The sequence below is a fragment of the Hoplias malabaricus genome, chromosome 1, assembly GCF_029633855.1.
Source record: "Hoplias malabaricus isolate fHopMal1 chromosome 1, fHopMal1.hap1, whole genome shotgun sequence".
In the NCBI taxonomy this organism is placed as follows: domain Eukaryota; kingdom Metazoa; phylum Chordata; class Actinopteri; order Characiformes; family Erythrinidae; genus Hoplias; species Hoplias malabaricus.
Genome location: NC_089800.1, coordinates 64,134,566 through 64,149,694, shown reverse-complemented (window position 1 = coordinate 64,149,694; position 15,129 = coordinate 64,134,566). Strand labels below are relative to the sequence as shown.

Genomic DNA, 15,129 nt, shown 5'->3' with positions numbered 1-15,129 from the left:
CTGAGCACATTCTGAGGGCAGGAACAGTGTTACAGTTCTCACTGCTCACTGTCAAATCTCCAGCATGTTTCAAAAGAGCCTGTTCATGCAGATTTTACAGATTTAAAAATAAGAAACATATTAACAAACTACCTAAGAAAACCTTTCTTTTTAAGAGGAATAATGGGTTACAAAAATCTGGCTTTATAGTATTTTATCGTTGTTTCTGGAAGACTAACCAAAGATGGTGGGTATACCATATACACAGGTAAACACATAGTTTTACAGCAGAGTGAACTAATGAAGTTATATTATACAACCTTTAATTGTGAACGCTGACATTTTTTGCTAATAAAACTCACCTGGTTTACAGGTGCCACAGTCTCTTCCATACCTAGTGGGCAGACACACACATTGCCCAGTGTCTGGATCACAGGTAGTTAAAGACATGGTTCCCACAGGGTCACAACCACATGGCTGGCATCCATAAGTAGAATTATCCGAGTTTATCCAGAACGTATGTGGAGCACAGCGATTACAGCGAAGTCCTACCGTTCCACTCTTGCACAAACATTGTCCAGTCGCCTTGTCACAAACAAATGATTCCTGCAGGGTTCCTCTGGGATCACAAAGGCATGGTAGGCAGCTTAGAGAATTTAGAGAACCTGGAGAAGTCAGGGGTTTTGGGGAGTAAAGGGAGTACAGTGTGTTCGGCAAGCTCCTGTACCCAGAAGTACCCAATAAACCAAAGGAGTCTGGAGAACCTGTGGAGCCCAGAGAGTCCAAAGTCCTCAAGGAACCATTTCCTCCAAGACCATAATATCCATCCCGGCACACGTCACATCTCCGACCCTCCACATAAGGCCTACAAACACACTGCCCAGTCCAAGGATCACAGGTAGAACCAGGAACAGAACCCAAAGAGCTGCATTCACAAGGTTTGCAGATTCCACCTTCCTGTAGCCCGTAAGTGTCTGGGGCACAAGTATCACAGAGAATGCCCAGAACACCATTCTTGCACTCACACTGGCCAGTGAAGGGGTTACAGAATTGATGCAGTGAGCCTTTCGGATTACAACCACATGGTTCACAGCCATCTGGGTTTGAGATGATCAGGAACTTAAAACCATAGTTGCAGCGGTCACAGGAAAGTCCTGGAAGACAAAAGAATATCTTAATGGTTCTGAGTTGAATGAATGAATGAATTCTGTTCATTTTAATCCTGCATATTTATATAGACTGTATATTCTGGAAATAGTTCTGAGAAGATCAGATATAATTAACCCATGAAAAATGAAAAGAAATTATAATAACAATAAATAAGAGTTAGTGTCCCATTAATGGAGGAGAAAATCACTTTTGTGTTTGTTAACATCGACTTTAAGAATATTAATTTGAGAACATTATTCTGAAATTACCAGTGTTTTTTATCATTTTATCCTGAGAAAACATAAAAACCTGTAAACTCTATATCTGAAATTAAGAGCTGTCTGTTTTTCATCATACACTATTATCAAAAATTGATAAAATTACCTACAGCATTCAGCAATGCAGGGATACACAGCAAAATAAACAACTAAAATGTGCAAAAATAAAATACCTCGTATGAAAAAAGGAAAATACAAAGGGAAATGACATCATTAAGTGAGGCCCTTACCCAATGATGAATGACCCACCTCAGGCATAACACTTAATTTCACTAAAAAAAAAATAAATAAATTACACAGGGAAAGTGGGGGGTGGGGGTGAGGAGAAAGGTAAAAATAACTGGCTGAAAAAGAATTACTACTCGTTTGAAACTCGTGGAAAAAAAGTCTATGTGGATTCAAATCATATCAAGTTTTTAAAATATGCGCAGCACTTATTTGAATATGCCATACATATTCCTGACAGGTAATCTATTCCTAATGTTGCTGAGCAGAGCCTGGGGGCACTGCATTTCTCTGCAAGAACTCCACACTCACTTCTTTCACCAAGGTCCACTTTAATGAATTTAGATTTTAATATATTGCTCCCTGCCCACAGTTAAACCTCGTTACAACATTATGTTAAGTGCACGATGTGACACAGATGAATTCCCCGATAACAATAAAGCTGAATCGCTCCAATTTGTTATTGTGCTCTTAGTCTCTGGACATTATCAGAGCCAATGAGGAGTAACACGGACAGGTTTGTGGTTAGAAATATGTCCCTATCAAAACAAAATGAAATCTTCATAAAAGAAGAAAAGATTTCATGTCCAAACCAGGATGTTTTTTGTTTTTGTAAAATGCATTAACAACAAATATCTGTGAAATCCTTTAAAAAAAAACGTTTTCACTGACCATCTTTACTGTATTTTGTAAATATATGTTCAATATGTTGAATATGAAACCCACCATACAATGCAAACCGGTGTGTTTTCAACTGTGTTAGATCAATTTTCCTTGTATGCTTTGGGAACTAAGGATGCACAAGTTTTTCTGTTTTTTGTTTGTTTGTTTTATAAGATTAGATTCTTAATTTAGATCTGGTCTGCTGCAGAATAGTCAAGTACACACACAACATCACATGCATGTATCTAAGAAGCCAAGCTGTTGTAGCATATGCAGAATGAGGCTCTGCCATTGTCTTGCTGAAATAACCATGGATTTCCTAGCAAAAGACATCACCATGATGATAGCATACATCCCAATATACACCCGCATATCAATAGTGCCTTCAGACTAACCTAAATCACTCATGTTGTGGGCAGTGATACACCACTCATACCATGAGATATGCAAGCTATTGCACCTTTCACTAATAACAATCTAGATTAGTTGTTCACCACTGATCTGAAATGTTCTCTTTCATCTTTGACACATCTGTTTTCTTTGGGAAACAAGTTGTGACACAGGCTCCTGTGATGTCTGAGGTCCAGAGATTCACGTATATTCCAAGAGGTTTCTGGCCTTGCTCTACACGAACTGAGATTTCTCTGGAATCTCTTCACAATATGTATGTATGGTAGATGGTAAAAGACCATAATTCAGTGCAGTCTTGCAGTTGCCTCACAAAGATGTCCCTGGATGCCCCTTTTATACCTTTTATATTCACCTTCAAGCATCAAATTCTATTTATACCGTTTATATTTAGAAAAAAATTATATTGGTCTCTCAATTCAAAGAAGAATGTTTTTTGTGTATTTTACAAATAAAATAAAATTTGTAAAATTTACATATAATATATATATACAAAATACTCTTTATATACTATAAACTTCAATGCTCCACTCAGTCTCTCAGAAAAACTCCTTGATATCATATTCTCATGCATCAACATTTCAGAGTGTATTGTATACACAGTGAAACACGGGCCACTTGATAAATTCTGCCCTCACAAAGCTGCTGCCGGCCTCAAAACGCAGTGGACGGTAATAAATTGCCGTAATCAAATCTAATTTCTGAGAAATACCTGTGGGAGCGGCAAACAAAGAAGCAGGTCTTGTAAGCGGGCATGAAAAATAGCAGGAACAGGGGGGCGCTTTATTATAATCAACTTGGCGTTGAATTACAAAATTAAAATTAGGCGGTCCTTGATATCCCCAGCCTAGGAAACACGCACCATCTTCTGAGTAAGGTTAGTTTGCATTTCATAAGAAACGCTTCAAAGGCATGCAGGAAGAGGAGATTTATCACAAAGGGCCTGAGACGCTTCAAAAAAGAAAGAGGGAAAAATCCATTTGGCCACAGCTTTCAGCAAAATTTGATGTGGGGTGAAAAAATGAAAAAAATAAAAAAACACCTGCTCGTACAGTGACCAAACAATTTAATCATGATATTTTTATATTAACACACATGGGCTAATATATATATATATATATATATATATATATATGTATTTATGTATGTATATATAAATATAAATATATATATATATATATATATATATATATATATATATATATATATATATATTATATATATATATATATATATATATATATATATATATATAAGCGTGTGTGTGTGTTTAATATTTTAATCTTATTCAAAGGTTAGTAGTTAGAGAGTGTTTATCAAGAAGACACAATGAAAGTCAAGAAGGGAGAAGAGGGAAAGGGATTGCAAATGCAAGAAAAACAAGAATACAGAAGGTTAGGTGATAAAGACCAAAGATAGCAAAGAAGATATATAAACAGTCAATTGGGAAAAAGACAGAAATAGAGAGAAATAGAGTGAAGAAAGGAAGAGAGAGAGAGAGAGAGAGAGAGAGAGAGAGAGAGAGAGAGAGAGAGAGAGTGAGTGAGAGTGAGTGAGTGATACGTACCAATGACGTTGGTCTTACACTGGCACTGAGCCGTGAGTGGGTGGCAGGTTATGTGTTTGGGTTGAGTCCCGGCGGAGCTGCAGTTACAGGCAACACAGCCCTCAGCCCAGTCCATGCTCAGCCCAAAAAAACCACTCTCACAATGATCACAACGGCGGCCTGAAACATGTTGTTTGCATTTACACCAACCACCCACCTGCAGGGGGAGAGAGAGAGAGAGAGAGAGAGAGAGAGAGAGAGAGAGAGAGAGAGAGAGAGAGAGAGTGAGAGAGAGAGAGAGAGTGAGCACGAGAGAGATACATGATTTCCAGGAGAGAGACAAAAAATGATTAAGAAATTATCAACAGTTTGTTGCATTTGACTGCTTCTGATTGGTTAAATTCCTCCATATCAGGTCCATGTCTCCACGGTAACGGACCAGTCGGACAAATGAAGCCGTCCGAGAGATTAAGGAAATAATCATTCCCCGAATTCAAATAAGGCAACAATCTCAACGTGGCTCTGACCCAGACATTGATTTCGAATTTGTCATCCACTACATCTATCGACAGGGATGGACCCAGTCTTTAGAATGAAGAAGGGATTCTCCAGAGAGAGGGGTTGGGTGGGGAATAAAGAGTATAAAGAGTGAGAGGGAAACAGAGCAACAGAGAGGGATGGAGCGATGGAAATAGGGTCATGGAGAAAAAGGAAAAGAAGAGGGAGTGATAGAGAGAGAAGAAAAAGAGAGAGGGAGAAAGACTGATATCTATTCATAGGGATGGTCCCTTCCTTTGAATAACACAGGCTCAGAAGAAGGAACTAGAAGAGAGGGTGTTCTGGATGATCAAATCACTTGAAAAACAGTAAGTCCACTGGTCCACAACCAAGAGCTTGGAAGATGTTTACCCATCTTCCCCATGACATTAGGCAAGGAGAAAGAAGACTCATGGGCACCTGCTCCAGATCATCTCATTTTACCTTTAATAGGTTGTCCACAAATATCTGAAAAATAAATCACTAGATTAGAAACCCCTACATTCTCAATTAAATTAGCTCCACTGATCATATAGGAGTACTTTGTAGTTCTACAATTACAGCCTTTAGTCCACCTTCTTATCCCTATTTTACCCTGCTCTTCAGTGCCCAGGACCCCCAAAGGAACACCACAGAATGGGTATGAGTGCTGCAGTGAAACTAACGTTGTTGTGATGGTGTGTTAATCTGTGTTGCACTGGTATTAGTGGATCAGACACAGCAGGGTAGCTTGAATTTTTAAACATTGTGTCCACTCACTGTCCACTCTGTTAGACACACTTACCTCATTGCTCCACCTTATAGAAAGTAAGAGACAGTAGCTACAGAGTTGCTGGACTATTCTCAGTCCAGCAGTAACACCGAGGGCGTTAAAATCTCTAGAAGTACTGATGTCTTTTATCCAATCATACTAACTACCACACCACCACCATCAGTCTCACTGCTGCACTGAGAATCCCCACCATAAATATAAGAATATATAGGATTTTTACCTGGTCACACTCCAGACTGCCATTGATCGTGCCAGAACTATTGCACTCGCATGGTTTACACACATCCTCTGCCCATAAAGGTGTTCCAACTTCTCTATAGAACTGAGTCTTGCATCTGTCACAGTTCCTTCCTTTAAAGAAAATGCAACAAAAAGATAAGAACTGCATCAATCACCATCCCATGACTTTAGATTTGCTCATTTTAAGGAACACTTATAAAGGTCTGGTTCTTTACTCAATAATACAATAATTAGACATTTATAAACGATTAATTCACTATGTATTAAGCTTTATACATTGTGACATTTATTATTACCTAAGGGGGCCTGTTATGTGGAATGCACAATAAACACTTTGTTAAGACCCTGTTATGAAAATTGGGCATGGATTATGAATATGAATTATTACCTAAATGCACATGCTATAAGTTTGTAATTGGCAGGACTACCCACATGAATCAAAGTCCCATATTTATCATTAGTTACTTCCTTCAGTAAAAATTTATATATTAATTTTTTCCTTTTTATATTTTTGGTTCTTCATTACCTGGAATGTTCCTTGTACAACATGCAGCTGAGCATATTAGTTATAGTTATAAGTTATTGAAATCCTGTGTGGGAAACACTAATGTCATAGAATTTTTTTCCAACCAAAGAATCATGAATAGGTGCTGAATTAGTGAAGCAGATTGACTCATAAAATAGTAATTCAGTGCTTTTTTCAGTCTCGAATTAGTGATGAGTAGAACTTTGTGGTTAATTAGTGTATTATTAAAGTCTTAGGTCAATAAACTTGCATATAAACGTGTTAATGCATAGAACACACATGAATCAAAGTCCTGCCAATTTCACACTAATAACCTGTACTTTTAAGTAATATTTCATGCTCAATAATTTGCATAAGGTGTTTAGCGTGAAATACAACAACTAATAAGACTGAATTCCCTAACCTCAAGAATCTGCACATTTCTCTACACTTGGTTCATCTGATTGTCTCACACTGTGCTCAGATCTGTTGGGATGGACTAACCTCTCATTTTTCACATTTCTCTTTTTGGTCTGATGCTATTTCTCCAGAGGTATTTTAGGTACTTACTTAAGTATCTTGAGCAATAAACAAGCAACATTAGAGGAACAGAATTTACCTGTAGTGTAGTGAGTACAGTTGTCACAGACACCTCCTCCTCCGCTAAAATGTTCTAGAGGGTAGGTATCCACACTTAGGTCATAGTGACAAGAAGAGGCATGGCCATAGCACTGACACGGCCTGCAGTTGTAGGCCTGAACATGGTCACCTGACCGGAACGGCTTATCATTGAAAAGTGGAGCACAGCGTTCACACTGTTCAAAGGGAAAGAGACAAAGAATCAGACCATTCTACATACAGAAAACAAATACACCAGTGTTGCTTTGTACTGAATAAAAAACAAATTATTTTAAAGAAATATTAGAGAACATTTATTTATAAAAAAACATGGTCAAGAGCTACTACTCAAAAGTGTTCAATTGGTGTGAGCCTGTGAGTGAAAATGTGAGTGTGTGTCGCCCTGCAAATGAGATACCCCTCCAGGGTATGTTCCCACATTGCATCCAATGATTCCGGGTACACTCAGGACCCACCATGACCCTGAACTGGATAAGCGGTTACAGACAATGAATGGTCAAGAGATTGTGAACGCCTGCTTATCTTTTTGAGAAATGATTTATACACAATGTTGGAACACTACTGCATGGATTTCATGACAGGCACAAGACATTGAGTGAATGCACATTTTCATATTTGAGTCAACACTGGGTGCACCCTAAATTAGCTTAATTCAGTAATTATGAGGAGTCATCAATTGTTTATAGTCAAACACAAATCAATAGTAAAATCTAAAAGATTGAATGACCAGGTTAATGGGAATGACTTAAAATGTATTAATTATGATGGCCATTCATCAAATACTCACTACTTTCAAATTCCAAAATATATTTTCCATCAGACAACTTATTAAATATGAAATTCAAAAACACAGCTAGTTAACCAGGCCACACTCATGCTTGCATCGATTTAAGTTAGTAAAGAAATATATATACAACTGCTCTTAAACCTTTACTGGAAAAGACTTTAATTTTGTGAACAGTTGTTTCAAATTATACTGGACAAAAGAAGTACCAATGAAATTATTATAAATGGATTTAAAAAAGTGGGATTCCCCAGTGATGTCTCATGCTGTTGTCAGTCTTCTAGAAGAAGCTGCAGTGCGCCACTGGTCCAGGGGACGCAATTACCCCAAGGAGGCTTGGACCACCTGCTTCCACATCTTTTTATTCACAGCATCAATCAGACACTACTGTGATTAAGGAGAAATATACACCATCTCCACAAAAAAGCAAGAAATGAACCAAGACTTGTGAGCCCAGTGTCACCATGCCCAATGGTGAACCAGACATCTCTGGCAATAACTTGCCACTGTACCCCTTAAGACACATCTAAACTTTTTAATAAGTTACTGAAAGAGAGAAAAGTCAAATAAAATTCATATTATCCTTGTATCTGCACGTTTAAAACCTTTGTAAGAATATAATCTACACACTTATCTTAAGACTATGCTTAAGGCTTTTGTTTATAATGCAGTGGTTTTGTTTTAAAAATAACCACAATTTTATCATTTCCTGCCTAACAGGAAATATAACATGCAAAAGTCTGAAGCTCCATTAGCAAACACAAGGCTCGAGTCACAAACTTCCATTAAAACCTCACATTTGCATGCCGAGCTTATTCAAGAGCAACGTAAACAAAAGGTGGGAGAGCTTATTTAGCAACCTACAAACTGAAGTAACTGAATATATTAGCATACAACTAAACAAGAGGAGTTTATATTAGCACAGCCCTTTCCTCAAAGCTAATCAGTGAAAAAAGGTAAACAGAATTCACACCAGCGATGGTGTTCTCTTATACTGTGGTTTAAAAAAACATAAATTAATCTCTCTCCTAGATCTGTATTAGTACATCTAAGCTCACTGAAACAATCAAAGTAGAAAATGATCTGTTGTTTTATACTAAATGTCCAAAAGTTCAGTCACCATACCCAATGCAATGTGTGTGTGTTAGATGTGTCTAAATCCCCTAGCATTGGGCTGTGAATCAGTGGAACTGTGATCCATTAACTCCCATTCACAGTTAATGAATTTTCCTTTTCCTTTGGAGTTACTCATTTGAAGCTAAAACTTAATGCCACAAAAAAAAAGTCACATCATGCTTCCCATTACAACTCGTCTAGGGAAGGTTTTGAGAGACAGGAGAAGTGTGTGTGAATGAAGATGCAAGTGAGAAATGGGAGACGGAAAGATGGAGGGAAAGAAGGATGGAAGGAGGATGGAAGGAGGAGGAGTGTGTCCTCTCCTGGTATGAAAGGCCTGACCGAAATCCGTGGCTAATTTCACGCTCCTCCAAGAAAGGTCTCAGAGCGGCTGCAGAAGGGGAGAGCCTGCTGTTGACCTTTAGACTCCCTCTAAAACGCTCTGCGTTAGCATGCTTTTCCAACATGTCGTTTCTGAGAAGGCCAGGGGGGTGACTCTTGTGTCTGCATACCAACACTCTGACATTCTACACTTCTTTAGATAAATGTGAAATGAAGAAAATACCGTAAAGTTCGCTCCGTTACGGAGAGTGGAAAACGTTACCTCACATTTTCACCTGAGAAACGTGTTTAGCCAAGTTCTGGATCACAAACACCACTCCAACTTGTCCCAAAGTTGTTGGAGGGAGCTCTATCATTCCAGAGAACATGGTCCAATCCTGTATACCCCTCTTGAGAACTAGTGACACTGTGATTGGTGAACTAAGACTCAACTAGGAATGTATTTAAAGATCAGATTAGATGAAATACAACAAAAATTGTATTGCAAAACTTTTATACATCCCCATCTTCAGCATCATTACACATCCAGAATTTAACGTATACAATATGATCAAGAGTTTGTGGACAATTGCTAATTAAAAATGTCTTCTTTCTTATTAATGAGGAGTTTGCTACTCTTTGCTGATGTAACAAAGTCTTGGAAGGCATTAGATTAAAACTGCAGTGGATGGCGCTCCATTACTGAAGAGAAAAACCTTTCTATTCTTGGCCGATGGGGCTAGGTCTCTTTTGAAGACACCAGGCATTGAACATGGTGACCTTAGACACATCATATACGCCCTCAAACAGCCCTCATCTCCTATGCCTCCAAACTTTGGAACACTTTACCATACCATACCATTAGAGACGCAGGGTCAGTGGACATTTTTAAATGACGACTTAAAACATTTTAACAGAGCTTATAATTAGGCAATCATGTAACATCTCATGTTACTATCATTTATTCACTTGATTTGGTCTCATTTCATTTATTTATTTTTATCATTCATTCACTATAAATATTGCATTCATTCATTCATTATCTGTAAGCACTTATCCAGTTTAGGATCGTTGTGTGTCCGGAGCCTACCTGGAATCATTGGGCGCAAGGCAGTAATACACCCTGGAGGGGGTGCAAGTCCTTCACAGGGCAACACAGTCACACATTCACCCCTATGGACACTTTGAGTTGCCAATCCACCTACCAACATGTGTTTTTGGACTGTGAGAGGAAACCGGAGCACCCGGAGGAAACCCACATGGACACAGGGAGAACACACCAACTCCTCACAGACAGTCACCCGGAGCAGGACTCTAACCCACAACCTCCAGGTCCCTGGAGCTGTGTGACTGCGACACTACCTGCTGCACCATGTGCCGACCTATCTTTATCATATTTTATTGTATTCTATTATCTATTCTTCCACTGAAGCTCCTTTATCTATTCTTTTTATCGTGATTCTTATTTTCTTAATTTTCATGTTTTTTTCTTGTTCTTATTCCACCTGATTTGAGTGATAAAGTGTGTGCAATTCTGATTCAGTGATGACATTAGTGAAAATTCATCACTTGCACTATATGATCCATCATTGTTCCCTAAATCTATAAATGATTGAACAGAAAATACATAACAGATATACCACAACAAACACTGGAATGATATTGAAGAGGTGTTCCAGGGCTTTTTTGACCTTCTGAAGTATGATGTGTGTGTGTGTGTATGAATAGGTACAGCTGTAAAAATAATTTATAAATAAATAAGCAAATAAATAAATAAATGTGCTCAGGTAAGTGCGTGCCGGCCGACAGAGAGCACAGATCGTTCCGACATGTGTCGGGTGACTTCTGCGGCTTTAACGTCAGCGGTGAAATTGTGAGGATTGGTTGTGGATTCGTCATTTCCAGCGCTGCATTCGGCCGAGCAGAGGAGTTAAATATTCATCACTTAAATCCACTTGATCTATCGCTGAATATCACTCGGACAGACAGGCATTTCCATTTACAAACGTCCAAGAGAGAGAGTGGAGAGGTGCAGGGGATTTGTAATGCACTAGAACATCTTCTGTTATCTTCTACAGCTGTAAAATATCTCAAAAGGTGTGGATATTATACAGAATATTTTTATATAAATTAGTCACATAGTCTTAACATAAAAAGGATTTATAGTAGATTTGCTGGCATTTTTGAAACTGAGAAATGTGAAATCTATGCATCCAAAAATTTTGTAAATGCCAATTATCTACTTTATTCTCATGGAACTATTTATTGGGCTTAGATGCCTTAGACAAAGGCAGTGTTAGGGCTTGTGGTGAACAAGGTAGGGCATCAAACCCTAGTCTGCCACACAAGGGCAGCAGTGTTATCCACTAAGCTAACAAACCAATATAGTTTTGAATTTTCCTAAAATGTTCAAATCAGACCAGCATCACTAATCACATCAGCTGATGGAATTAATTTATAGCCAAAAGTATAGTGGCCCAATCAGGCCAACATCACTAACCACTTCACCAAATGTAAATGATCATTAGCCAAAACAACTGAGACCTGCGCTAAGCATCAAACAAAAGTACTAAGGCACTGATAGCGCCCCTCTGGTGCTTTTATGGAATGACATGGCAGTGGCCTATTTAAATTCAAACGAAAACAGACAACATAGCTGCAGGGTAGACCCCAGTCCCTGCTCAAAGCCAGCTGTTCTGGTCTGGGGGGCGTTAAGGGCCATGAGGAACTGATGTTTATCACACACACACACACACACACACACACACACACACACACACACACACAGACACACACATACACACACACACTTTCCAGAGAATGTGTTATATGTGGCCCCGGTTTGTTTCTGTGAACACAACAACAGCGCTGAGAGAGAAAAGCTGCGGCTTGCTGTGAATTATGCATGGCCTCTCGTGAATAATTCAAATCACCAAACATCGGGTTTAAAAGTTTAATACAGGACTCGCTGCATGTGTGTTTTGGCGAGAGCACGGGGGAATAAAACGGCATTCCAGGAGTTGAAAGAGCCATTTAGAAAAAGTTTAAGCACATTTGTAGAGGAATGTAAACAATCAATGCACAATTTAAGGCTTGTCCACACTGTCCACATTGAACCATTCTGTATTTGGCCCCATGCACATTTAAGGGATTTGTAGCCAAAGCTGGATTTCTGACAGAATAAAACTGCCAAATACATTTGCTATTATGTTTAGGATTAGGTGTTGGATCACCATGTCCTCTGAATACTGAACATCTGGAAGATTTTATGCAGTAGAAAATAACTTCATTTGGAATTGTGACTTATATTTGAAGATATGATCTCAGATTAGAGAATCTTTGATAATTCAAGTCCAATTTTCAATCATCACGTCCATTCACAGCAATCCAATTATTTTATGACAAGATGATGTGGTGTCTGAGATCCAGAATAATCACCCTACATTAGTACCTGACCTCACTATTGTTTACGTGGCTGAATACCATTCAATCCTCACAGCAACGTTTTGACATCCAGTCTAAAGCTTTCCTGGAGAAGAAGGGACGGTTCAAAGCAGCAGTGAAAGTGTGAGCCGTGCCATCAGAGCTTTCCCTGAGATATAATTACCTACTGGACTCATCAGTGAGACTCCCAGGGGCTGATGGGGCGGAGCGATTAGAGCTGTGTGCCCACAAAACCACTTCCTCCTCTCCTTCCATCGCTCTTCCTTTCTCACTGTCCCTCTCTCCATTTTTCCCTCTATTCCTCAATCTCTCTTTTGCTTGTTCTCCTGCAGGAAACTAGATATATGTGTGGTATTCGCTCTCCCTGTCCATTTCTCCCTCTCTCTCTCTCTCTCTCTCTCTCTACTCCCCTCATCTCTCACTCTTTCTCTCTCTTCTGTCTGTTTTTCTGTGTCCTTCTCGCTCTTTTTCAGGAAAGTGGATAGGCATGTGGTATTCTCCTGACCTCCCCGCCCCATTTCTATCTCTCGCTCACTCTCATGTAACTGGATATGTGTGTGTGGTATTCTCTCTCTCTCTCTCGCTCTCTCTCTCTCTCATCATTCCATTAAGGCCCATTTTTGAGGGCGCTGTTAATTAAAGGCAACTTCTGCACATAATTAAGGGGAAGTGGTTAAATGTTAAATTAAAAAAAGAGAGCCAGAGAGACAGTGAGAGAGAGAGAGAGAGAGAGAGAGAGAGAGAGAGGGAGTGTGTGTGTGTGTGAGAGAGAGAGAGAGAGAGAGAGAGAGAGAATCTCCTCCAGGACTCACATTATCTCCGAGTGTGTTACTCTCAGGGAGGCAGAGACACTGGTACGGATTCACATTGGTATTGCAGTTTTCAGCGTGACCATGGCACTCACACCTACAGAAAATAGATAACAAATTAAAAAACAAAAACATTCATTCATTTTTCTACACATATTTTGTTCTCATTTGTTTCCAGAGGGAGCAGCATTTGAATACTGTGTGTAGACACTGAATAAGAAAATTATCTTCCAAAACAGAAACTTTACCAGAGGAAAAAAAAAACAGTTTTCATAACTTTCATTTATCCATTTATCTTCTGTAACTGCTTCACCCTGATCAGGTTTGCAGGGGGTCAGATTACCCAGAATCACTGGTCACAAGGCAGGAACACAGCCCAGACAGGGTGCCAGTCCGTCTTAGAGTGTCACAAACTCACTCACACCTGTGGAAAAACTTGCACAACCAACCCACCTACCAAAATATACCATTGGAATGTGTGAGGAAACCCAAACACCCATGAGGAAATCATGGAGACATGAGGAAAAGAGGCCAAACTCTTCACAAATAGTGACCTGAGGTATAGCTTTATCCCAGGGCGCAAAAGACCCTTTAGCTCTGTGAGAAGAACACTACTTATAGAACAAACATGCTTAACTTTCTTCATTGTCTGTGTAAGCTGATTGTAACAAATAGTTATTTTTGTCATTTTTGGACCATTATTATTATTTAGATTTAACAGGGGTTAATAAATCAGCTGGGCAGTTAGTCAGTTAATGATCTCATCCAGGTTTTGGACCTTGCAGCAGCTTGAAAATTTGATGTCTCATTTTTTTAATAAAGAACTGTGTGCAGGCCCTTAAATTTACAGCTCCATCATCATGTGACTTTGAGAGTCACAGCTAACAGGTGAACTGCATCACCATTGTGGGCAGCACATTGGTCTCAAAGCTAGGGAAGCTCTACTAGTTCCAGGGTCCTTTTTTCTCCGTGACGGAGTAGGTTTCCTCCAGATGCCCTATTTTTCTCCCACAGTGCTGGTAGGCTGACTGGCCATGCAGAAGTTTCCACAGGTGTGTGTGTGTGTGTGTGTGTGTGTGTGATGCCCAGGGTGCGTTCCTGCCTTGTTGCCAAAGATTCTGTGGCTCCAGATCCACCATGACTCTAAACAGGAATGAGCAGCTACAGAACCATCATAAATCAGACAAAACATCTAATATTTCACATGCAAGAAATCAGCACATGTACACTTAAATCACTTAGAGCATAAACATGAAACTATATCTACAGTAGTAAAATATAATTAATAAATATAGAGCATCCTGTGTCAAAGCCTTTGGCTTTCTCTGCATTGTTCTTTTTCTTCGCCTCTCCCTCACTCTCTCTCTCTCTCTCTATTATATCTTGCCCTGCATGGCTAATAGGACATCCCCATTCAACATTTATAAATGCCAGTGGAAATATCAGCAGCATGTAGTAATGCTGAACAGGGAAGATGACAGGTCTCCATCAGGAGGACCATGCACCTGGGGGTCAGGCCTTTAATTATTAGTTATTAATTATTCATCTTAAAAAGGGGGTGGTGTTCAGCTACAGATATTAAAAGCCCTGCACTCCACAAACATAACAGAAAAACACTGCAAAAACGATGCTTTATAAAGAAGAGATTCTGAGATTGCTGTATGAAAATTAAAAAACTATTTTTAAATTGCATGTTTTAAGAAAATGTAACTAC

At 39.1% G+C, this 15,129-nt stretch overlaps 1 protein-coding gene across 1 annotated transcript in view; it reads right to left on the bottom strand.

Annotated features, from left to right (window-relative positions):
* Window positions 1-15,129, bottom strand: part of ush2a (Usher syndrome 2A (autosomal recessive, mild)) — a 248,165-nt gene that overhangs the window by 198,556 nt on the left and 34,480 nt on the right. The window contains exons 9-14 of the mRNA XM_066670600.1: window positions 13,419-13,512; window positions 6,922-7,117; window positions 5,778-5,908; window positions 4,270-4,465; window positions 780-1,133; window positions 342-644 (exon numbers count right to left, since the gene is read on the bottom strand). Coding sequence (XP_066526697.1) covers window positions 342-644; window positions 780-1,133; window positions 4,270-4,465; window positions 5,778-5,908; window positions 6,922-7,117; window positions 13,419-13,512 — 1,274 coding nt within the window. The remainder of the gene's footprint in view (window positions 1-341; window positions 645-779; window positions 1,134-4,269; window positions 4,466-5,777; window positions 5,909-6,921; window positions 7,118-13,418; window positions 13,513-15,129) is intronic.